This window comes from Macrosteles quadrilineatus, unplaced genomic scaffold, assembly GCF_028750875.1.
Source record: "Macrosteles quadrilineatus isolate MER2022 unplaced genomic scaffold, UCM_ALF_1.0 Scaffold_7__1_contigs__length_78375512, whole genome shotgun sequence".
Taxonomy (NCBI): domain Eukaryota; kingdom Metazoa; phylum Arthropoda; class Insecta; order Hemiptera; family Cicadellidae; genus Macrosteles; species Macrosteles quadrilineatus.
In genome coordinates this window covers 6252612-6278299 of record NW_026542600.1, presented here as the reverse complement: position 1 = coordinate 6278299, position 25688 = coordinate 6252612, and the positions used below count along the sequence as shown (strand labels likewise).

At 30.7% G+C, this 25688-nt stretch overlaps 1 protein-coding gene across 1 annotated transcript in view; it reads left to right on the top strand.

The window, feature by feature from the left end:
- The window catches only part of LOC128998364 (corticotropin-releasing factor-binding protein), a 126343-nt gene that overhangs the window by 71845 nt on the left and 28810 nt on the right, over window positions 1-25688 (top strand). Inside the window, exon 2 of the mRNA XM_054424469.1 lies at window positions 23343-23403. Within this exon, the coding sequence (XP_054280444.1) occupies window positions 23343-23403 (61 nt within the window). The remainder of the gene's footprint in view (window positions 1-23342; window positions 23404-25688) is intronic.

The following is a 25688-nucleotide window of genomic DNA, read 5'->3' as shown; positions in this document are numbered from 1 at the left end:
AAGAAAAGAAATTGTCATAGAATTTTTAGTTTCTGAAAATGAATAAAAACTTGGTTTTTCAATTATTATTAATTCGTAGCATATGCGTTACTGCGCCATTAAAAGTGATAAATGCACTACTGTTTATCCTAAACTTTACTAGCATTGAAAACATTAATTGCTTTCTTTACGTTCCTTTTTAAGATATAGCAACTTTTCCCGTTTCTTTGTAGGGTTTGAAAATAACATTGAACAGTTTTGAGTTCATTATTCCAATCAGACCATAATGACAATTTTACTTGATACAAAATGTTCATTCTAAATAAATATTTCAATGTATCCCATAAACCTGTTTAGATAACAAATCAATAAATCAACTACATATTCGTATTGTTTACTGATTTAATGTGAAGAGGATATTTTAATATAGCTCGTTTTGACCAACGCTTCTATTTATATACATTATCAATTATATGATTGATTTGCACACTAACAGTTCATTTGATAACATATACATGTTGGCTATAAATTTTAATAAAGAATATTAATTTAAAATAGAAATGTAATTTCGTTATTTAAAAGCAAAAAGTATTCATAAATTTGAGCTTCAAATTACTTGCCATGTATTTATATACTCTCCTGAAAAAACTTATATAACAAATTGTTAACTGAGGATGAATATGAAAATGTTTTACTTATCGTGATGGAAAATGTTGAAAATAATCTCTTACAAAACAACATAAACACTGACAAATCAAAAACATCGATGTTAATGTTAGGGATGCATTAAATCCTCCTTCCTGTTTAAAAAGGAACCATTTAAACAGGAAATGAAAGGTTTATAGAGAACGCTTCAAAGATTCTTCTTAGTTTCTTTTCCCCCTGGATAGCTTTGGTGAATTCGTGATTCTAACTTTAATTTCTTTGAAAATTCGGGGATTATTTTAGAACAACCTAGTTTGCTCTGTAAAATGTATGGTATTGAAGTTATTGTATACTTCCTTTCATCCAGGCTTCAACCTGTCTTTGTCTATTGCAATATTTTTATATAATTATATGAAATAACTTTTATTAGCTTATCATGTATTCAAAGCAGATATATATTCAATTATTTTGTATATAATAATTACAAGCATTCGATATTTTTTGTAATATTTCCAAGTTATTAAACACTCAAATATTTTTCTTGTTTTCCATAAAATTTGCATGGCAGTTTTTTTTTATTGGATCGCATTTAATCATATTTAAGGAATACATAATTTTAGAAATATTTTTGTCCGTAAACGTATTAAAATATAGGTTTTGTTTTTATAAATACAACATTTCATACTATTTATACTTAATATGTTAGGTCATTTGCATTCCACATTGTTTGAGCAACAACAACAAATTTGTTTGTTACCGGGTAGCAAAAAACATAGGTATTTTTATAATCAATATTTATCTATTTAACGGTTGGTACAAGGTAATGTATTTTGATTATGAATTTTAGTAAGATTCAAATTTGATCAGGCCCAACTATGTAAATAATTCGTATGCTGTGTTGATGAAGTATCGCACTTCTGTTTTGTTCCAACATTCATGTAGCTGAATTGGAAACAAAATGAAGTCTTTAATGTATATATTGTTCTCGTGGTTGGGCTGGAATTAACAACGATTAGAAAAGTAAGATTCTAAATATGAATGAAAGTAAATAATAGATGATGAATGCAGCTATCGCAAATCATAGTCTGACTTATTGCCTGCTTAGGATTCAGTTTCATTTCCTCTTACCTTCTGTATAATAATTCATCTTTGACTTCCCAAATGTCTGAAAAGGAGATTGTTGTTTGGAATGAAACAGTATCTTTTTACTGGAGGGGAGGGTGTGTTAAACTGCGTGATTTGTATAAGAACGGTTATAATACAACAATTCTCATTAATTAGTTTATAAAATGATACACTCTTTGTTACGTCTTCGCAAAGGTGTGAATAACATAAATAATATATACAAATATAAAAAAAAAAAAACATATATCCTGTTTAAAGGACGATAAGATGAAACGATTAACTTTTTTTGACTCCTATTTCACCCCCTACAACAAAAAAGTTATACCAAACTGTAGTATGGCTCTTCATTCTCATCTTTTATTTTTCTTTCCCTCTGTTGCTTACTTTCTGTAATCCACCAAGCGAAAACTTGTCTTCCAATTGCAGTGGTCACTCTAGTATTTTTTATTTACTTTATTACTAGTTGTATGGTACTATTATGTTATAGCATCATATAACCAAAGTTATCTTCGTTAGTCATTACAGATATTTCTTGAAACGTTATTTACTTATAAGAGATCATATTACCAATCACTTACATATAAAGTATTTATATTTAATGATGCCTTAAGTATGGTTGGATGTGGATTTTTTTATTTCATATATCTAGAATTCTTTCCTGAACACATATAAACATATTATCCAAAATCAAACAATGGGAATATTTTAAATTTACTTTATTTTAGTTATGTAATTTATACCTTAACGCACTAAATGTTTTTTTTTTTACTATTAAGTCATTTTTTATGCTATGGCATGTTTTTGCTGTCGACATATATGTGTTGCATACATATATATCATATATATGTATTATTAAACTCTCGATTAATATATGTATCGTTCAATATATGTTATTTGAACGATTTATGTTAAATTTATCTTTTTCGTATTGTATAAATGTTTCATTAGCAAGGTTACACATTTAAAATAAATGTCTAAAATCACTGTCTTCAAAGTATAAATACTTAAGTAAAAACTTATATGGTTATTCTAGCTCGCGAATAATCTTAAATTTAAGTCGTGTACTTTGCAGATAAAGCTTCAACGTCCACACATCAAAAAAGGGCACCAGAAGAATCTATACTCAGCTAATGTTGGTTGTATCAAACTGGAGGTTACATTAAGTTGAGGTCTTTAAAACAAACAAACTACCCCCACCACAGCAAACCTGCAGGGTAAGTGAATTTGCATTTACCTGGCTAGATTTTCACTAAACTATCCCCTTTGAATTGACTTATTTTCCTATTTCAAAAACATTTATTTTATGAGTACTTAGGTTTTCTGCTACAAGGAAGGTAAAATCGGTTGTTTTTTCAATTAAAATACATCCATAAACATACAAACTACAACAGTTTTCTTTTTCTCCTAGGAATAACAAGGGAGTTTTAATTTCCACGTTTTTGGAATTTTCTCCGTAACCGTTAGACATTTTACAATGCTTCAATACGCTAAATTATTTATTGTTTTAAGGTCTACAAAATGGTTTAGAAATACAATGTAAAAAAAATGTTTCAGGGTCAAAATGGGAAAAACCAAATGTTTACTTTATAATTAAAACCCCTCATAAAACCCCCATTCCCATAGTCCGATCATGATGGTTCGCGAACTCGTTCTAATAAACGTAGGTTAACACGTTTGAACTAAATTTCATCAAAATTGTATAATTTTTGCTCGAGTTAACGTGCTAAGGGGCACATATATGAACACACATATATGAAACTTAACAAATGATGGTTTTGGCCTCTGAGGACCTCAAAACGAAAAGAAATCTGTCCTTGGCCCATGTCTTACCATGAGACCTACGGTAATACCTTATTCCCTATATGATGAATTAGCTAAAAAAAAGGTAAATAAAAATGAAAATATAGTTTTGGTAAATATTTGTTACTGGGTTAAAGTTCTAGAAACATGTAATAATTTGAACACAAGCTGTATCTTCAATACGTTATACTTAAGTTACTTATTAATAAGTTAATAATTTATACTTATTTACTTTTAAGAGTCCCAAATTGGTCTGTAATTTTAGCCATAAACTTACAACAGAATATGTAATAGTAACAAACAGTGTTAAAATCATTAAAACTAATTGAGTACAAAAGTAAACAAAGGAGCACCATAAAATGACGGTAATATAACGATTATGCCGTTGGATTGAGGACAATTCAGTTACTATGACAGCGGTATATATGTTGCATGATCCTTTAGGGCCCTCAAGTAGGGCTTAGCTGTACCAGTTAGAGTGAATAATATATTAGACACACAATACTTTACTGCACACTGTAGGCTTTGTTTGGAGCGATACATATCAGGATGATATGTTTGTTGCTCGAAATCGATAACTTTGATGCTGTCCTTATTGTGATTAAAATTATTATTATCGAAAAAACTAAATAAATGGTAACAGCAATCTGACACATACTTTCTTCCATTGGATTGTCAACATCTTATCATGGGTAAGCTGTGATAGTAGGCTATGTAATTTTATAAGGAAAATCACAAAAGTTGCAATACCTGTTAAATTGAAGTTCTCATAATAACAGGGGTTGTACAATTTCGTTTGGAGTTAAAAAGGATGATGTCGTAGCATTCTACATTTAAACAAAATCGTAACAGCTGTTTTTTTTCAGATTTTCCTGCTATGTTATGGATTATAATTGATAAATTACATTAAAATTAAAATTTCTAATAAATGAAATAAACACCTGAGAATAGAATGGATCAGTATCTAAATACCAGATTATATCTTAATCAGACCACAGGCATGGCCTGTAGATGAAACCACTTTTTGGGGTTTAGTGGGCTCAAAACTAATATATCCACCCACAACTGTAACTTGAACATTTCTTCGAAAACAATACTTTCTCCATAGGGGAAAACAATACTATTTATAGGGGGCGAAAGTAAACATGTAAACCACCATAAAACAAATCGAAAAAAAATATTTAATAAAAAATAAATAACAATTAGATCAATCGTAGTCTTATAGTAAGGTATTCCACACAATAGTTAAAGTCCTAATTTAACTCATGAAACAATAGCAAAGTTCCACTGAATCTATTAATATCGCTTTTAATTACAATAATCAATGGCTGTGAATTACAAATAGTGGCATTGTTGGAGGATTATATTGTTTGCTAAACTCCAGCGTTTATTGTTTAATGTGTTTACCAATAATGTGTGTTAAATTGAATTTTTTTCTTAGCAGTTTAAGCGCTTGTTGTTGATCATTTACGTTTCTTTGTACTTTTCAACTGCTTTGCTGACAACAGTTGTCAATAACGTACAATTCTTCTCTACTGTTTTGTCAAGCTATATCAATTGTTTTGATTATATTCCTTCACAATATAAACACCAAAATTTAATTTTTAAAGAACTTTTGGCCTATAAATTATTCCTAAGGGTTTTTGTGTAACCCTTTTCAACATTTGAATCGATACCTCAATTAATATATATTTGGTGGTTGAAAGCAAGCATGGTGGTTGAAGCTGTTATAGAATATTGATTTTACTGATCATCTAAAAGTACGAATTACAAAGAACTGGATGTTACGATCTTCAAATTTATCATTATTTAAAATAAAATGTATACTGCGTACAAAAATCAAAATAACAAAGTTCTCTGAAACTGCTAGGTGTTTAGGTTATTATTAAAAGATGAATAAAAGGTGCAATTGGACAAAGTGTTTATAAGAAGTCAGTGAAGTATAAATTTTTAACAAGCTGAACGCGTTAAAACAACAGAATTCTGAAGATGAAAAATAAATTTTATATGTTTTCTTCATTTTGCGTTGGAATGGTTCTAAAAAAATTTAACAAGTATTCATAGAGTTGGTTAGTATTGACGTAATTTATAATAAGCATTTCTTTATTGAACATTTCAAATTTAAAATTAGAAAAATAGCCGATGACTGTGGACGACAACAATTGGAATTTTACTTTATCTTCATCTTTGCAAATAATATTACATTACTAAACACTGTTAGGATACTTACGACAATTACAAATTTCAATATAATGTATTTTTGCTCTACTACAAAATACTATACAGTTACAAATTTTACTCGGTGTTGTAAAAAGATTTTGTGCGTTGAAATACGATTTTCAATTTCAATAGTTTTTAGGTTCGCCCTAGTTTTTGCAAAGAGATACCAAATCAAAAGATAAAGCATATTTTCATGCGTAATATAAAATCTACATTTTGTAAAACCAATTCTATAAGAGAAAGTCTTTTTCAAAAAAATGTAAGTTTTTGTTATAAGGCATATTTGAAAGTCCTGTGGTATATTTAAATATCAAGACGCGAAAAAGAGGGAGTAATATGTTCATGTTAAAGTGGCTTTTCTACGGTAATGACACAAGACAACCTATCCCCTAGATGTACACAACGACCCTCTAACTCCCTCTCTCTCGTTCTCTCTCTCTCTCTCTCTCCCCCCCTCTCTCTCTCTCTCTCTCTCTCTCTCTCTCTCTCTCTCTCTCTCTCTATCTCTTTCTCTATGTCCCCCCTCGCTCTTACTCTATCTCCCCCACCCCCTCTATTTTCACAGTGGTTTGAAATCTGGGTGTGGATTCAGTTTTCATACACATTTTTACTGGTTTCAACAATTATTTTTTTATCTTTTGTACGGATTCGTACCTTATTGATAACAAAATATATAAAGGTCAAGTTGAGCTTGATGTCCAACCAATGATTACTAGAAGTGTCACCAGCAGATTTACTTCTTGACGAAGTCCCCAACTTGATCAACCCCTCCTAGATATTCTCTCTGCTATTTTAGATCCAGGTGGCAGTTAAGAACACACTTCAAACAGCTATTTTGGGGCTCTCAAAGTTCCAACTATAAGATCAAGTCAACGGTTGACTATATTTAGGAATATACTTAATACTATCTTAAGAAATATACAGCTATGTTTTGAAAATTTTCATCTTATTAGACAATATTTTGAAAATTATGTTAAAATTTACTCTGGAAATATTTCCCTATGAAATTGATTAAATATAATACATAAATTATTGAAAAAAAACATACGTTCGCTTAAGCAGCATAAATCAGAATTGGTCAAATTTTAACGAAGTAACGATCACTTATACTTTTAAAAAGGTTCGCCCATGATACGTTTTTATGCCTGGACTGAAAAGGTTCGTTATCAAAGACCTTCCCTACCCAGCGCTAAATTAGATAAAGTTAGCCCTTTGTTAATCAATTATTAATTTTAAAACTGTACTGATGAATACCTCGTGATTTTAACAAGGTAGAATATATTAAGCAGACTTGTGGTTGTCCTAAATCATTTACACCATCCTCCAAAATACCTTTTGGGAAATGGATTACATAAAAAATAGTTTTCGATAGTAAATTAAGAACCTTAAATTGTAATCATGCTTTTTAACGTCTGGACAAATATTTGCATTCTTGTCGCAAGGAATTTTACAAAATAAAGAAATGGTTACTAGAAGCCTGTGAGGACAGCCAAGTACAACTTCAATCTCTAAGAACTAGTAATAATATGAACTCCTCTTGGCCATACTATTCGTTTCTAATTTAAAGTGGATCCTCTTATAAACTGTTCATCGAACTTTTTATGGCAAACTCTTAATAGTGACGTATTAAGAAAACTTATAACATCCTTAATGGTAAATCGTACTTGGCTAAATTTTGCTCATCCTACAAACTATATACAAATAAAGAAATTGTTGGAAATTGTTTACTGCCAATTCAAAGAAGTCATTTCGACTTAAAATGCACGTCCTTTACCAGTACCATTAAATGTTTCGGCAGGGCTTCCACCTTTTTGTGCTGAAAATACGAATATGTAAAATTTTGGTTTGTATGTGTCACTCTGATATTGACTATGTTATTGCATGAAATAAAACGTGGTTTCAATACATGATGTGTTTCAATTGGAATTGACACATGATTAAATATATTTCTCCCAAAATGTTTTAAATTTTTTTATCAAATATTTATCGTCTGGCATTCAAAATGAATAAGTTTGAATTGAATGTGTCAAAGTTTATGGCATAAACATCACAAATTATCTGTCTCTGAAAACTTAAATCCCTTGTGATATTCGATGTCTCAACACAGATTAATGAGAAGCTGTGTAACTTTTGCTCTGACATTTGCAATGTAGCAATGTAAATGTTGAGAGATAAGTTTAATAAGTATTGATAAATCATGCAATTACAGGATCTGTGAATAAACAGTTTGAAAACTTCAGTTTTATAATTAATTGGTCCTTCATCGGAAACGTAGTTATTTGTTTGTTTAAACAGCCGTCAGTGTACGTTAAATATCCTTTAAACAGCCCTATAAGTTCTACTGGGTAAAATCATAGAGATGATTCAATGGTAAACGATAAAATGCAAACCCAATACTAAAAATAGAATCTCCAATGTCCGTTCTACTGATTGATCTTTTTAGAAGATTCGAAAAATGTAAGAATCGAAAAACATTGAAAGATACACCTCTTTGAATGAACGGTTCAAATCATTCTTCAAAGGTCACTTTTCAAGTTTATTCATTTGTGAGTTTCTTTCTCAAAAAGAGAATAAATAGAAGACATCCCAAGTCTTAGTTTCTGTGCTAAACTTAAAAGAAATATCGTCCTGCGAGTTACTAAACAAAATAAATGTTAAATATCTCCTAATAAGAAAGATGAATTTTTAAAAATGATATTAAATTATATTAGTTTAGAAATAGTAATTCTTTAAATTAAAACCTGGGTGGGGTTTTCCGGAATATTTGTTTTAAAAAAAACTTTATCAAAAGAAATGGTCTTTGTATATTGTTAAATTGGATAAATGTTATGATGAACTTATAACTGATTTGAAAATTTTATTTTGCTAAGCATACAAATATAATTGAAACTGTTAATATGACAATATTGTGAATATAAGTAATCGAGAATATAAAAAATATAAAGTCGTCGATGTTTAATGAAATTATAAAACAGATATTTGGATTTGAGATTTTACGATGAATAATTTTGGTGTTATCAGCGAAACACGTGAGCTGCCTCTTAAAAACAAAAAGTTGGAAACACAAGTTAGTGGCTATTATAAAGCTGATTGGTTCACGTTATGAAGATGACTAACCTAGAGTCTCAATTGTTATTCATCAATACTTGTAACTTAGTGGCTATTATAAAGCTGCTTGGTTCACCGTTATGAAGATGACTAACCTAGTGTCTCAATTGTTATTCATCAATACTTGTAACTAAGTGGCTATTATAAAGCTGCTTTGTTCACCGTTATGAAGATGACTAACCTAGTGTCTCAATTGTTATTCATCAATACTTGTAAGATTGTTAAACTTTTGTTTAATATCTCATAAAAATAACGGTATATAGTTTAAATGTGTTGAAATTTTACTGAACTTTTCTATTGCAATGTAATATTGTTTAACTGAATTAAGAATTGTCTATCGTCTACTTGTTTGTGACTAAAAAAAAATTAAATTGCCTATGATTTCAAAGTATATTTTTATTCCTTCCCATTAAATAATTTTTTTTGTGGTTGGTGGCCTATATCACCCTTGCACCTCTTTTAACCTCTTTAACCACCTTTAACCCTTTTTAACTTCTTTTAGTCGTCGAAACCTACCTTATCAAAAATATTCTTTCCTACCACTGAATGAAAATGACATTGCCACGCCTGTAAACAGTACGCAAAACAGTTCATTTTAGCTTTTTTTTCATTCCATCATTATATCAGCTGACTTCACTGTTGGCGTTTCTATAAAACACTAACATCAGATAATGCATTTTTGAAAGTGATTCAAGAAAAAGCAAAAATACCCTAAATTACATTTTATATACAAATAATAAGTTAATCGGTGTATTATGATGAGTTAATTATGGTGGTAGGAAAAATGATATGTGTATTAAGAGCACAAACAGTCATTGCCGCTCTTGAAATGTATGGCCACTCAGCTAAATCTTCACGCGACCATCTACAGTTCTTCAGTGGTAATGACGTACTTTGCGCTTTTAATACACGAATAGGTATTGCTTTTGTTACATTTGTTTTGTCAACAGAATTTCATCGAGTAATAATTGCTTTATCTGTGCATCGCAATGGAAAAGGTGTGATGTACAGTCCCATAACAATATTTTAGAAAAACTTTACAAACCCAAAATTGATAATAAAAAACTCAACTCAACCATTTAATAAAAAATTGCTTTGGACTAATTCAATAACCTTTGCGGAATATTAAAATCAATAACCCTACATTCATTCAAAGTTGATATAAATGTAAGTGCAAGTGTAAAACCAAAAACTAATAAGTCAAAATCGTAACATTTGATGATCGTAAGAGGTAAAGTCCGATGGAATTTTGAAGGTAGTAATAAGGTAGTAATAAGGTTGGTCTTTTATTATCTACTTTCCTGTAAAATCTTTTGGCGCCATTTTTCCCTTCGTCCACGAAATAAACCTCCTTAAAAAGTAATATAATAGATTTCCGGAAGGTTCTGTTTGTGTGTAAAGACAATAAGAAGCCTCTCCCACTATAATGCTCTTTCAGCGGATTACTTTAACATTTACTCTGCATAATATTACACATTACGTTTTAAGCATAATGGTTACCATCCAAATGTAATCTGATGAAAGGCCTGCGTCTTCATCGCATAGATATATAGAATATATAGGCTATGCAATAGTTTTAGAAAGCCTGTATATTTGACTCCTCCAAGCGTGCGTATAGTATAATTATAATTATATCAAATGTTCCAAACATGTATATATGTGAAAAATGTATAAATATGTCATCAGACAATCCTATTAGGCTATAAGTCAGCCTGTAATGTTGTTTACATTCTGATTTAGAAACTGTTGACAATTCATTACCGATTACATTCAAACTGATTTATTGTAATAATTTGATTTAGTTTTTTATTGCTAGTAAGAAATATTGAAAATGTGATACATTTTTAACTTAGGAATCATCCACGAATTAAATATTTAGTAGACAAATATAGTCTAAATTAATAATCTTCCCCTTAAAAATTTCTTTACAAACAATCTGTTTTACTGTGTTTAAAGAGAAAAGGACACTGATCTTTAAGAGAAAAGGAAACTTTATTAATTCAAATATCTTCAATCTATGGTCATCCAGCCCCCCTCCCCTACTTTAAAAACCAAATATTAATTAATGTCGCAATAATTATGATTAATTTAATTGATATTTTTATTTTACAATTTTTTAAGTACAATCTTGTTCTTAAAACATTGCAGGAAACGAAAAAATAAGTATATCCAAATACTTAATAGGAAAAAAGCTTAACCAAACTGTAATACTTTCAAATGGTATTACATATTTTTATTTATTCATATACTAAAAAATTTAATAGAGCTCAATAGAAGAAGGTTACATATATTAGGAATTAGTCAAAAGCTTTTAGGAGCATATTCATTCGCCTGTTGGGTCGGATGATGATTGGAGTGTCCAATCGAAATCGATCACCACTTACCATCTTTTATGTATATTTACCGTCTTGTGAGTTAACAGTTTAAGCGTAAATATATGTTTTAAGTGTTATTAGACATTATCTTTTATTTATTTTCCGAAACTACTTTCCCTACATTTGCCTATTGGGTCTGATGATGATTGGAGTGTCCAATCGAAATCGAAATCCACTTACCATCTTTTATGTATATTTACCATCTTGTGAGTCAACCGTGTAATCGTAAATATATGTTTTAATTGTTATTTATTTATTTTTCCCTAGGACGCTAGGAATTTCCGTAAAGTAGTTTCTTTGTCCTATGACGCTAGGAACGAGCCCGGGATTGTTTTTCACATTACTTCATGCTAGACCTAGGGGTTGCGGCATTATCACTTAGATAAAATCCATTGGTTACTTGGCGGAATTTGAACCTAGGACCTTTAGGGACTAAAGTCCCACGCTCTAGCCACTACACCAGCTCGCTCCCCCTTAAAGTGTTAGTAGACGAATCTTTTATTTAGTTTCCGTAAATTGTGTAACTCGTACAACGCTGTTTCAGAAGTTATTTAATAACTTCTTGATATCCATCCTAGCTGCAGAAATAAGTTGAATGGTTCCTCTTTGGAATTAGTGGGGTGTAAAACTATGTCTACGTTGGGCTTGATAATTAAGGATAGTTTAGTTAATATAACTTCAAATACGAATGGCAGACGATGGGATTTGTGCGTGCACAGTAGAACCCAAACTACAGGGAACGCCGATTGCTATAAAGTACAGTAGATTATTGCTATCTAAAAGCGTTCCCTAAAAAATCAATCAGTATTACAGGGTGTTTTTGAATGCCTCCCAAATAAAAGTACTGAAACCAACTGTTCGAGGACAAAACTAGCTCATCGTTTGGTTTCTTTTTTTTCTTTACTTCATTGAGCATCAGCTGATATTCATTGTTGCATTGTTGTGTAAAAGATTTTAGTCTTAATGGGAATTTTTAGTGAATAACACTCAACATGGTGTTTTAGCAAGCTCAAGGAATATTGTAGTAGATTTAAAAGTCAAATGAAATCATTGGTTTTATGCCAAGAAAGGTTTGAAATTATGTTTTCAGGCGTGACTCCATATTATAATAAATCAACTACTTATAGACTTGTTAAGGATTTAAGGAAACCGTATATGTAGGGGGGTAAAAGGCCTCTTTGAGCTTGCGAAAATTCCATGTTGAGTATTAATCACAATGACTTCCTACAATACCAAACCGTGTATGTAACAAGTCATAAGGAACAAGTCCACAAAATATGCCTAGAAAATTTGGAAACACCCTGTATAGCTATTTATGGCAAAACTATACGAAAACGAAATTAAATAAGTGTTATTGAATCGACCCAGTGACCAATTCGACTATTTTCGATTATTTTCGAATTATTTTCGACTTTTAATAAGTAGCTTATTATTAAGGAATATTAATTGATATTTCCGGAGGAAATCCCTATGACCGACGATTTAAAAAGGGTTTATTAATAGAAATAAATACAAGATCTCACAGTTATGTAGTTGTATAAAATATAACTAGATACTTTCCGAGGATACATTGTATGATTATGGTTTTAAATTTTAAATAAGAAAAATATTGAGAATCTTTAATCTTTTTATTTGTTAACATAACAAGCCAAGTAATAGATCTTTTCAAGATTAGTGATCCAGATTCTGGAATACTGAAATCGTCGTTTCTACTAAGTGATGTCTGCTTGGCTGTCCGTCGTCGACTTTAAGGACCAATTATTATCAGAGCTCTTTTGACCGATTTGAAATAGAGAATTTCGAAAATTTATTTTATGACGATTATCAAATAAATGTTTTCTTCAAACTTTTAATGAAACTTCCTTGACTTAATCAAAACATGAGTTTAGACTTTCAATAGGTTATAGGTTAATACTTAGAGATTTTAGTAGTATACTTTAGAAAAAAAACATAATGTTTGTATTCCAAATAGCTATACATAAACAAATATTTTAATACGCTAGGGGTGTCGTACTAAACATATTATTTTACCCTGGATGATAATATTAGTTTAATATTTAGTTAATTATTGACAAAAACTGCTTCTCAAAAAAAAATTTTATAATTTTAATCAAGCAATAATTTTTAACCTAGAAAGAACACAAAAATAAATTAAATTATTTTCCAAAACTCCTCGTTACATAAGTGAAAAAAACTCGGGAGTTATTATTGAATGATAACAATTCTGAATGTTTCGAGTAATCCTTTTAAGTTAATTATCCCTTAGGGGCGAAGATCTATGCTCTAGAGGCAAGATAAGTAAGTTTATCACTTTAGTCGTCAAGTTAACATATTATCTATGTGAGCTAAAGCTTACTAACATGTTACATAGCTTACTTGCTTCAAATTTGTCTTTCCAACTTTCTCACCTACAAGATCATCTATTCTCGGGTTGAAAGTTTGAATATAGCACAGGAACATTCAAACACAAGTTATATTCAGTTAACTAAGAGTTGAAACTTCGAAAGTTTTACATTAATATAAATAGCACTCGCACTTGCTATCCAAAACACGTTCCAAATTGTATTACACCTTTTTAACCCTACAGCTTGAAATGTAAGTTTTAAATCTCTTAGTTTAATATCATGCGTAGTTAGACATTAATGTTTCAAATTTGCAAAATTTAGAAAATAAAACCTAAAACATTTTTTTAAATCTTGTCATTGCCGACATGCAGACTAAGAGAATTTCAGTTTGCCTGATTTGACTTTCACTAGAATTTTTCCCGAAAAAATGGCAGATTTATTTAACTTTTGAAATAAAATTTCTTTAATCAGTACCTTACTAGGTTTGCAACTACAGGGAATTCAATACAGTTTGTTTTAGTAAAATTTCAATAGATTAGTTTTGAATAAAAAAATGACAAATTTAATCAAAATATATTCGTAAACAAGCAAACTACAACAGTTTGCGTATTCTCGTTAAGAATAACATTGCAATTTTAAATTTTCAGTTTTTTTACTTTTCTCCGTAACCATTTAGCGTTTACAATTGTAAAGTTTTATGTTTTGAGGGTCAATTGAAGACCCCAATGTTTAACCCATAACCCCCCCCCCCCCACCAACATAAAACCCCGTTACCATAGTTCGATTATGCTAATTCACAAAAGCTCGAATACATGTTGATTTACACGTTCGTACTAAGTTTCGTCAAAATTGGATCGTTTTTACTCCAAGCTTTCTAGCTAACAAACACATGTATATGAATTTGAATTGCTCTTTTTTCCTCCAACTAAAAAAGCACATTTGTTAGGTCTCACAATAAGATGTAATAGATAATTTCTTACATTTGCTTAAACATTTGTTAACATTTTAATCGATAAACTAATGGAATAATGGCAATAATTTGGCAATAATGGCAATGGAATAATTTGTTCTAATTTATTTTGTGCAAGCACGCCATTGCTGTTATAGTTATTTATTTCTCAAAGTTTCACAACAGTTTTACCATTTATAAAATTTTACTGTAAAAACATGCTAAAAATGACAGTAAGGTAACAACGAAAAAGGAGATATTTGCCAGTCTACTTTTTCTTAAAATAGGTGGATTTTTACTGTCCTTACTCAACAATTGTATGTGTAATGAGTTTGTAAAACATCAAAAATTGATTTTCCGGATCATTAATCTTTGCAGTCAACAGTAATTTTACAATGAATGACAAATGATCTAAATTGTTCGACAATGACTCTATTGATGTTGTCGGAATGCACTAATAAATGCAAAATCAACGGGTCATTGAGTTTGAGTTGTTGGTTCTTCTATGTAAATAAAACTGTCAATAGCGCCATAATGTGTAAAATACTCCCGCCGCAGCAAACCTGCCAACTAAGCGAATTTCCATTTGTCTGAATTGATTTTCAGTTAAATATATTTTAATAACATAAGTATTAACGAGTACCTAGGTTTGCTGCTACAAGGAAACTAATAAAGTGTGTTTTTGAGTAAAATATTGATAGCTTAGTACAAAATAAATAAATTTGCCAAGTTTGATCAAAATATATCCATAAACAAGCAAACTACAACATTTGACAATATTCTCCATAAGAATAACATGGGAATTTTAAATTTAATTTTTTTTTTCTCCGTTACTAACAATCGAACAAAAATACTTTTATATATACTAAATTATTTGTTTTTTTAAGCTCTTTAAAAAGGTCTAAAGAGAAATCGGAAAATTTTGTGTTTTTAAGGTCAAAAGTGAGAAAAACCAATTTTTACCCCATAAAACCCCCCGTAAAACCCCGTTCCCATGGTCCGATCGTGCTGGTTCGCGAACTCATTCAAGTTTATCCTGCTTTACACCTTTAAACCAAATTTCATCAAAATCGGACAAAAATTACTCAAGTTATCGCGTTCACGGACGTATATATATATATAAGTCTATACATATATAAAAATTTGAACGAATGGTGTTTTTGGCCTCTGGGGACATCAAAATGAAAAAGTAAATCGGTCCCGGGTCTAAGTCTTACCGTGCCACCTACGGTAATAGCTACTTCCCTATAGGGAAATTCGCTAAAAACAATTAAATTAAATCTCACACAGTATCAACTTCTAAGTGTTGTGATGAATTATTCTTACATAGTATCTATAATGTATTTACTAACGTATGCAGCTTAAAAAACTGTATGCTTCGAAGTGAAACTTCTTAAATAAAGTAAACTTAACTCCAAACGGTTTATTTTTTTAATGAGTTACATATGAATAGATAATAAATATACGATAGGTAATGATTCTAAACAAATATTCATTACTATAATTATTATATATTTAGGAATAAAATGTTTTTATTTAGGATAAAAAAAACTAATTTTTAAAAATGTACTATATAGCTTTAATTACTTTTCTTACGTAATAAGCTGAAGTAATATATAACTAAAAACGAAATATTTGCTGAAGAGCTGATAAATAATTTAGGAAAACGGTTAAGGTTTAAAATTTTAAAGCAAGAAATTCCTAAAGTCTGATAATCACTAAGTGCAGTACAAATATATTTTAATACTTCTCAACTGTTAATTATAAGGATAAGTTATTTTAAACCTACGACTTAAAGTATGCGTTTAATTTTTCAACCAATCAAGAATATTGTAGCCAATAACAACGTTGAATATCATCGGATAAATTTCTTCTTGTGATATTAGTTTCACAAATAAATATGTATGATATTTAACTGCATTCAAAAGAGCCGAGGCTTGATTCCAACAAACATTGATTTATCCTCTTAGCGGTTTGCACAGGGCCAAACATCAAATCCTGTTGACATCGACTGTCAAGAGAGTAAACATCAACTTTACTTGTGTTCAAAGTAATATTAAGAGTGATTTCGGTCGATTTCGGAATCTTTATTTGGTTCGTAAAACCAGTAAAGTCCTTTTTAGCAAATTTTCCACATGTGAATTTGCGATTTCCATAGGTCTCTTGGTAAACCATTTAGCTGGGATTTTCTTTTTCATTTTGAGGTCCCCAGAGGCAAAACCCCTATCTCTTCCAATTTATATGATTCAAATTCATATTATTGAGATTTGGAACAAACCTACAATTGTACGAGTTCTTGAATCAGGATGATTTGATTATGGGAAAGAGATTTTATTGGGTGTTTTAAGGGGTGAAAATTGTTTTTTTTTCTATTGTTGACCCTTGAAACACTGAATTTTACAATTGTTTTCTAAAACGTTTTGTAGAGATGAATTATTATGTATATTGAAGCGTTGATGTACCTATGCTTAATAGTTACGCAGAAAAATTCTAAAAAATGTAAACTCAAATTCCCGGGAATAGGTAAATAGTTGTATATTGCTATGTTATAAATATATATTATTTATTACATATTATGTATTTCATACTAAGCTATTAACATTTTGCAAAAAAAGTCTCCTTATTATTTCCCCTGTAGCAGCAACCCGTAATAATCATTAAAATTATGTTATTAATTCATTAATAAATCAAAGATTTTAAGGGGATATATGAGTGAAAATCCACCAAGGTAAATGGAAATTCACTTAGTCTGTGGGATTGCTGTGGTGGGACATGTATATGGTTATACTGCATTAAAACTGCTGTACTCGAGCTATCGTGCAAAAAGATAATTTAACATGAGGTGAATTTGGCATCTGGGGACATCAAAACAATATAGAAAATATGTCCCGGGCCTAGGTCTTAGTGAGACCTAATAGCTTATTCTCCATATGTGAAATTCACAATATATTTAGAAGGATGACGCCATACGTCTAATGTTTGTCTTAAAACTTCATCCGCTTATTTTGCACAAGAAAATAGTCCCGAGTCATAAACAAGTTATTATCTCATTATTAAACTGTTTTGGTGTTTATTATTTTGTAACATTTATGTTGCACTAGAAAAGCATCGACATTCATAATTTTTAATCATATAAAAAAACTCGACGATATGGTGGAGTAATACCTAGTGCTTCAACATAATGGTATCTGCTGTTCATTGCAAGACTTACTTTGAGAGCTAGCTTATCGGTTTGTGATTTACTTAGCTTAAATATAGTTGCAGTATGAACAACATAATATTTTCCACCACACGGGCCAGAAGTGTGTTTTCAAACCTCACGTTTTTCCAACCTCGGTCGTTGAACTTGATCTCGTGTGGGAAAAAGTTCTTTAGGACCCAATGGCGAAAAGCACTATTGTTCATTCATTAAATTACTTCAGGGAATGGATCATTTTTACCACTCTATTTATACTTGACTTTTTCCATAACGAAGTTCTAATTGACTTTCGTTTTACCATTTTTTGGGCCAATTCAATGAATAAATATGTTATAAAATATTTATAGGATTTTAATATATCTCTTTTAATATATTTACTCATAAGTTAAATTTTATTTATTTGTCCCTCCCACCTAGATTGGAAATATTTAACATCAACGTCATCCATATTGGATAAAAACCCGTGGTAAACCGCTTGAATAAATTGCAAAAGCAAATACAAAGATTTTCTCTGCTGTACTAGAGCTGTTAATCTTTAATGTAGCTCCCATGATGAAAGGAAATAAAGACTTTACTCGGAGCTTGGAGGCGGAGGTTTTAAACATTTATCTGCTTTTTGATTTGTGCAATCTCTAACTAACTACCTTCGGGATTTACATCGCGTCCCGTGGAACCCATTGATCCACTAACATCATTGCACTTGACGATTGCAATAATGATTTTTTTTTTATTTTGATTAATTTCATTTTTAGCGGATTTCACAATAGTAAATAAGCCTTAGGTCCCATGGTCTGCTGGGCCCGGGACTGATTTACTTGATTTACTTTTTCGTTTTGATGCCCCTAGAGAGGAAAATTCCGGAAAAAACAAAGTAAAATTTCCACATTACTCTTATGGAGAATAAGTGAAGTGTTGTAGTTTGCTTGTTTATGAATATATTTTGATCAAAATTGTCAAACTTATTTATTTCATAATAATCTATTAAAATTTTACTAAAAACGCAACTACCTTCTCTGTACCACATCTATGTACTCATTCCTAATGTTATTTGAATCGGGGATAGATTCGATAATTTTGGAAATCTTTGAGTGAAAATCAAAACAGGCAGATGGAAGTTTGCTTAGTCCCAAGGTATAGTGCAGCAGGGGTATTTTACTTAAAATTATGTTTATATGTTAGTAATTTCATTTCATATTTACAAATTCTAACTGCAATATAAGTTCCAACCGTAAGCCCATAGTACCAAGTCTTGCGATTTTCAATACTGCAGTATTGAAAGTATTTTGATAATATACTTTACCTACGACCGTTTTTTTAAAGTAGCCATTTCAATTCAGTTCTTAGAATTAAAAAGTTTCACTTAACAGCTGTTTACTTTCATATCCGCATAGTTTCATTTCATATCAGCATAGTTTTTCTCATATCAACACGGGTAACGGACCAATGAGGTTCAAGGATTGAGAGAAAAGAAGTACAATTGTAATACTTCGAACGTCAACTAATCAGCTGATCAGCTGATCAGTTGACAATTTTAATTGTTGATCCGGCTTATTCCTGTTGATACTCGCGTATTAGTTGGTGGAAGTTAAATGAAGGTTGATTTTAAAATATCAGTTAGTGAAAGTGATGTTGACGAGATGGAAATGAGAGCACAAACTGTTTGTGCTAATCTTTTGCCACCAAAATCAAAACAAAGGTACCATATGCAATTACATACCAGCAATTCAGTAAATGGACGAAACAAAATAAGGTTAAATTGATAAATGAAAATGTTCTTCTGGTTTATTTTGAAAACCTCTTAACCACTTTTTCACCCAACTCGTTGTGGGCCACATATTCGATGCTGAGATCTAACTGTAAATTAACAGTTTCACTATATTATTCAGTTGTCCAAAAATATATGGAATATTTCCCTAATTGTACCTGATTCAGTATTTATGGTAAGAATGCTGCTAGCAGAACCTATTGCCTGAAAAAGTAACGTATTATTTAACAAAGTTTTAAAAACACGTAATTACATGAAATCAGCTGATTATACAATAAGTCGTTGCATCACTTTCAGTGACAATGACAATAAACGAAAACATAACCTCTCTAGGAAGTTATGAGTAGTGATTGTTAGTGATAAAAACCAGATTTTTAGTAATTAAAAAACTGTCGTAGGTAAAGTAGTGTACGCAACTCGCGTTAATAGTCTTTACGACACTCGTAGAAGTTTTTAAGGCACTCACCAAGGCTCGTGCCTTAAATTTTCTACTCGTGTCGTTAAGACTCACTTAACGCAATCGTTGCGTAAACTACTATTTAGTATATTATTGTTCATTTCATATATTTTTGTTTTTAATAGATACGCCCAACCCTGTAGTATGACTCGATAGGTTACAATATTAACTTAGTATTACATTTTGGTAACTTTGTTAGTGCTTAGCTTCATGAATAGCTTTGTTGTTATAAAGACATTATTACAATCCTGTTATGATGGCGAATTTTGATCGGAATATTTTAATAGCTATTACATCACCAATGACATCTAATGTGAACAGGTAATGCTAAGAACAATGCAATTATTATCGCTATCATATTTAGTTCAAATTATTTTAGGGAAACAGATGTTTATCTTTCACATGATAAACCCTTATAACCTATCAAGTAGGTGTTCAGTTCCTGCAAATTTTTTACAGGTTAAAGTTTAAAAACTCAAACTGGAACTTTCGTAAAATTCTATGAAAATTTACTCTTGACAGTTAATGAAAAACAGTATTTTTAAAATTTTTTTATCTTACCACCAAGTTTATTTCTAATTTGGTGACTCAACAAGATTGTATACACGCATATATTAAACGTTACATAAACATATACTTTATTTCATATAGTATACTTATTAAGCCAAAGGAATGACTTTGCTCAAAACATAATTATTATTGTATAAATCTAGTTTTTAAATGATTATGTACCACATTCATGCTTCGATGTGGAAAGAATAAATTTCTATGGAGAATCAGTATAGTACTTATTTTATATGTATGCCTTAAACTAACCTCAACAAAGAGTAGCCAGATTTTCGAGTTGTGTAAAAATTTCATACTAACTTTAAATAACAGTTTATGAGTGGTGATATATATTTATTGTATGTTTATATATTTATCCATCACTATTTTAATAGCTATTTATTAAAACTTTAGTCGATAAAGCGATAATATACATAAAAGAGGCATAATTTTATGGGAGGGGTGTACAGTCCCTTTCACCACCTGAGACTTGGTAATGAAGTGCTTTGAAAAGCGACACCTTTCCCCATCAGTTTCCATATAAACCCCATAACACGCCATATGCCTTGTACAGTGGTAAATGGTGATAAACATCCTGGGACTAGGCGATTAGCTGCTGTAAATTTGGACATAAAGTTTGTAAATTTACTGTTTACTGTATATAGCTTATTTTCAAGTGTTTAAGTACATTTTTATTTCTGCAAAAGCTTTAATAAAACTATCCAGATACGATAAGGCTTTATTACGATTCAAAACTTAGCTGGGGCCGTACGTTTACTGAGTATTGAAGAAAATAAGACTACATAAGAGTCTTAAAGAATCTCACATTAATGAAACTTAATTCCTTAAGGAAACTAGTATTATTGACTATTAAAACTGTTGTAAACTTCCCATTCATATGGACCAGCTGTAGCCAAATTATTGTTAAAAAGAACATAGTTGTTTTTCGAGCATTCTATGAGCCAGTCATAGAATGCTCAAGTGACTAAAACTCTTTTATGCCTTATTTTTTGTTGCTGGACCATTTGACGGGTCATAACAGTTGCTATAGTTCACAATAAGCCATTCCATTAGATTTAATTGGTAAAACAGGCTGTGTATTCAACAGAAATCAGTAATTTAGATCAGCACAATCCGTTTAGTGGCTCACATCAACTACGACAATTTTGGTTGAAAAACTGGCTACAAATTTCATATGGAGATGGAATTTCTAGTTGTAACAATTGTCTAAGCTAGTACCAATGTAATAGCTAAAGAAATTAAATTGAAGAGTGACTTTTGGGAAATTATACTTACTGTAAACCATCAACGTCGACTCTAAAATCATGAACATTGCTAAAAATAGAACAATCAACATATTATATGGAGAACCGCTACTATTTCAGGACATAAATAATTCATAACATTCCGTTTAAATTCAATAAAATGTTGGGTTATCAATCCCTATCAACAAAATACATTGTAGATCATTGAAAATTTACATGTATAGTTCTAAGTTTTTCTGCTAATCGGGTTACATCACTGATATACATATACTTTCATGTGTTTACTCATACATTACTGGACTCCTAATAGTGTTTATAGTTGTTTGTACACTCAGTCAGAGCTCCTATCCGTTTTATGTTGGCACTAAATCTCCGTTGTAACTGATTTTAGTGTGTTTACTTCAGTGATTTGCCAGGCTTACCACTCCCGATTATTGTGCAATTCACTTAAGGTGCAGAAATAAAATAATGTGTTATGATTCTATCATGGGCGCGTAAAGTATATTAAAGTTACCTCCACCAGATGCTGCGGATTGAGCAAATTTCAATTTGTCTGGTTGGATTTTCACTACCTAATGTATTTGCTAAATATATATAGGTTAGGTTATAATTATTAGGTGTGGACTGTATAGTACTTAAGTACCCGTAAGGTACTTAAACTAGCCACCCTTAGGTTAGGTTAGGTTATAATTATCAGGTGTGGACTGTACAGTACTTAAGTACCCGTAAGGTACTTAAACTAGCCACCCTTAGGTTAGGTTAGGTTATAATTATCAGGTGTGGACTGTACAGTACGTAAGTACCCGTAAGGTACTTAACCTAGCCACCCTTAGGTTAGGTTAGGTTATAATTATTAGGTGTGGACGGTATAGTACGTAAGTACCCGTGAGGTACTTAACCTAGCCACCCTTAGGTTAGGTTAGGTGAGGTTATAATTATTAGGTGTGGTCGGTATAGTACGTAAGTACCCGTAAGGTACTTAACCTAGCCACCCTTAGGTTAGGTTAGTGAGGTTATAATTATTAGGTACGGACTGTATAGTACGCAAGTACCCGTAAGGTACTTAACCTAGCCACCCTTAGTTAGGTGAGGTTATAATTATTAGGTGTGGACTGTACAGTACGTAAGTACCCGTAAGGTACTTAACCTAGCCACCCTTAGGTTAACACCCCTTATGTTAGGTTAGGTTTAGGTTACGTTGACAAATTGTACCTATAGAATAACTAAATATACCATTATAGATATTTAATCTAAATCATCGTTGCTTTAGTCTACCCTGAGTGCTGATATAACTCTTCAATTTTTTTCTGTTTGTATTTGTAAAGATATTCTCTTATTTCAGTGTAAATAAACCATATTTATTGTCCTTAACGATCTTTTCATCAATGATTTTCCTTTCAGCTTTTGTTTCCATCTTATATACTCTAATATGCAATATTACTTTCTAAACTTGTATGTTTGATATTTTTGACTTGGTATCTGCCCTTGTATTTTATTACCTGGTAAAAGTTCCTAGGATGTACATTGATGTTGCTGGAGTTAAAATATTTTATTTATTTTTCAGATCAGAAGGGCAAGCGCCCTCCCCCTTAGAGCCAAGAGGTCCATTGAGCACATTATACAAGGTAAATAAACACGTCTACTTTTATCGTTAAAATGTTTGAAATAATTTCAAAAAGTTTTGTAATAATCCATTTTAATTTTAGAAATGAATTGCCTTTGCCAATTCCATAAAGACAAATGATCTTCATTAAGTATTGGTATGACAGCAAAGTCAAAGTTCTTATTTACTTTTTCATCAGCTGATTTAATACTTCTCTTTTCACTTGCTTAAATTTATTGAAGGAATAAGGTATGATAATAAACTGAACTCTTTAAATATTTGTGATTCTTGTGATATTTGTTATTCCATAGAAAAAAATTAACAGGTATAAGTGTATTTTGTTGTTATTGACATATAAAACGTAAAACTGACAGTAAAATATGTAAAATACTATATGTGGAAGACTATAAATAAAATGCTAAAAATAACATTTGTGTATAATGAAAATTCAAAGGAAATACTTAAGTAAGTTTAAACATACCATAACAAAATTTACATTATCTTTGGAGGTCATCAAAATGAAATATCATTAGCAGATTCTTATAAAAGCTTACAAAGTATTTTGCATGACAACAGGAGAGTCTCCATAAAATATAACTGGGGTAATTTACCCTGTCTAAAGATGTTGAAAGCTCTTTGAGCTCTACAATTCAAAATAAATATGTTAAAGTGCTTATTTTCTTAGCAAACTAACTGATTAGTATCAATTTTTTTATTTGTGTGATGTAATTTTCTAATGCCTTTCCAAAATACTTCGATCTAAAACGTATACACACAGGGTGATTGATATAAGTGTGCCAGCCGTTTTATTCGAAAACCATAAGAGATATCAAAAAAAGTTAAAAAGTAAGTGCCTTGGATTTTTTATTTTAAAAATTGTAGTCAAGTCAAAAAAATTATTTTAGCAGCCATTTTTCCAATATGGCCGCCAACATAGATTTTTCTTATAGAACACCCTGTATTTTATTATGTATTCTGATAGGAAATGTAATTTTAAGACGATTTTATTCTTGTAATTTTTTTCATAAACCTAACCGTTTCAAAGATAATAATGGTTTAAGTTGTGAAATTTTCAATGGATTTCTAATAAAACAGCTGGCATGCTTGCTTAGGCCTTTATTGAAATTCTTTCTCATGCAGAAATTTCAAAACTTTAACCAGTATTATCTATGAAACGGTTAGGTTTATGAACAAAATCACAAGAATAAAATCGTCTTAAAGTCACATTTTCTACCAGAATACATCATAAAATACAGGATGTTCCGTAAGAAAAATCGTCCATATTGGAAGCGGCCATATTGGAAAAATGGCGGCTAAAATAATTTTTTTGACCAGACCACAATTTTTTAAATAAAAAATCCAAGGCACTTACCATTTAACTTTTTTTGATATCGATTATAGTTTTCGAATAAAACGGCTGGCACACTTATATCAATCACCCTGTATATCTTTAGCGTAATGAATCAAAATTAAAAGTTTTTAACCAGATATAACTAATAATTTAAAGAACATTTCATAATGTTTCAAATAATTTAAATAACTCTAAAATATATTTTAAATCTCCTTAATAGTGGATTAGTGATAAGATAGGGGACTATAGGCATGACGATCCAGTGTTAATCAAAATCGTCCATCGTGAACTTTAATTTTTCTACTTAAGGTATTTTGATGTCCTACCTTCACACCTAAGGACACTGGGCTCTAGAACAATTTTATAAATTACGTTATGTTGTGTGGTGTAATCACTTAACTAGATCAAATCCATTGGTGATTGATGGGATTTGAACCCGCGGCATGGAGACCAATGTCCCTTTCTCTACCACTATATCAGCTTGCCTCCTCTATATTTAAGGTCTTGGATACAGAAAAGTGTTTGAATTATTTTGAAAGTGACATTCAAATGTTTTTTATCCGTAGCTAAAAATCACTTAAATATCAATCATCGATTAAACTTGTTTGGATGGTCAAATTTTATGGTATTCAAGTTAAAGATAAATTTTTAATTCAAGCTATAAACGGTGGTAAAGTTTTTCAACAATTGGATGGCCGTAAGCTCTTCCCTGGCAGAATTGATCACTCAACACTCAAGATATGGTAATATTCTCGAGTGCAGTTTTCAGACAAGTTTCTGTTTTCGGTTGATTCATGAGCAACCGTCTGTGCTTGCGGTTTTCATTTTGCTTGTTTTGATAAAGCTCCCAGACGCTCAATGAATATTTCCAGTATTTAAACGGTCCATTTTGTTGATAGGGAGCATTTCACAACTGTAATATATATTTTAATCATAATAATAAGTCTCCGAAAAAA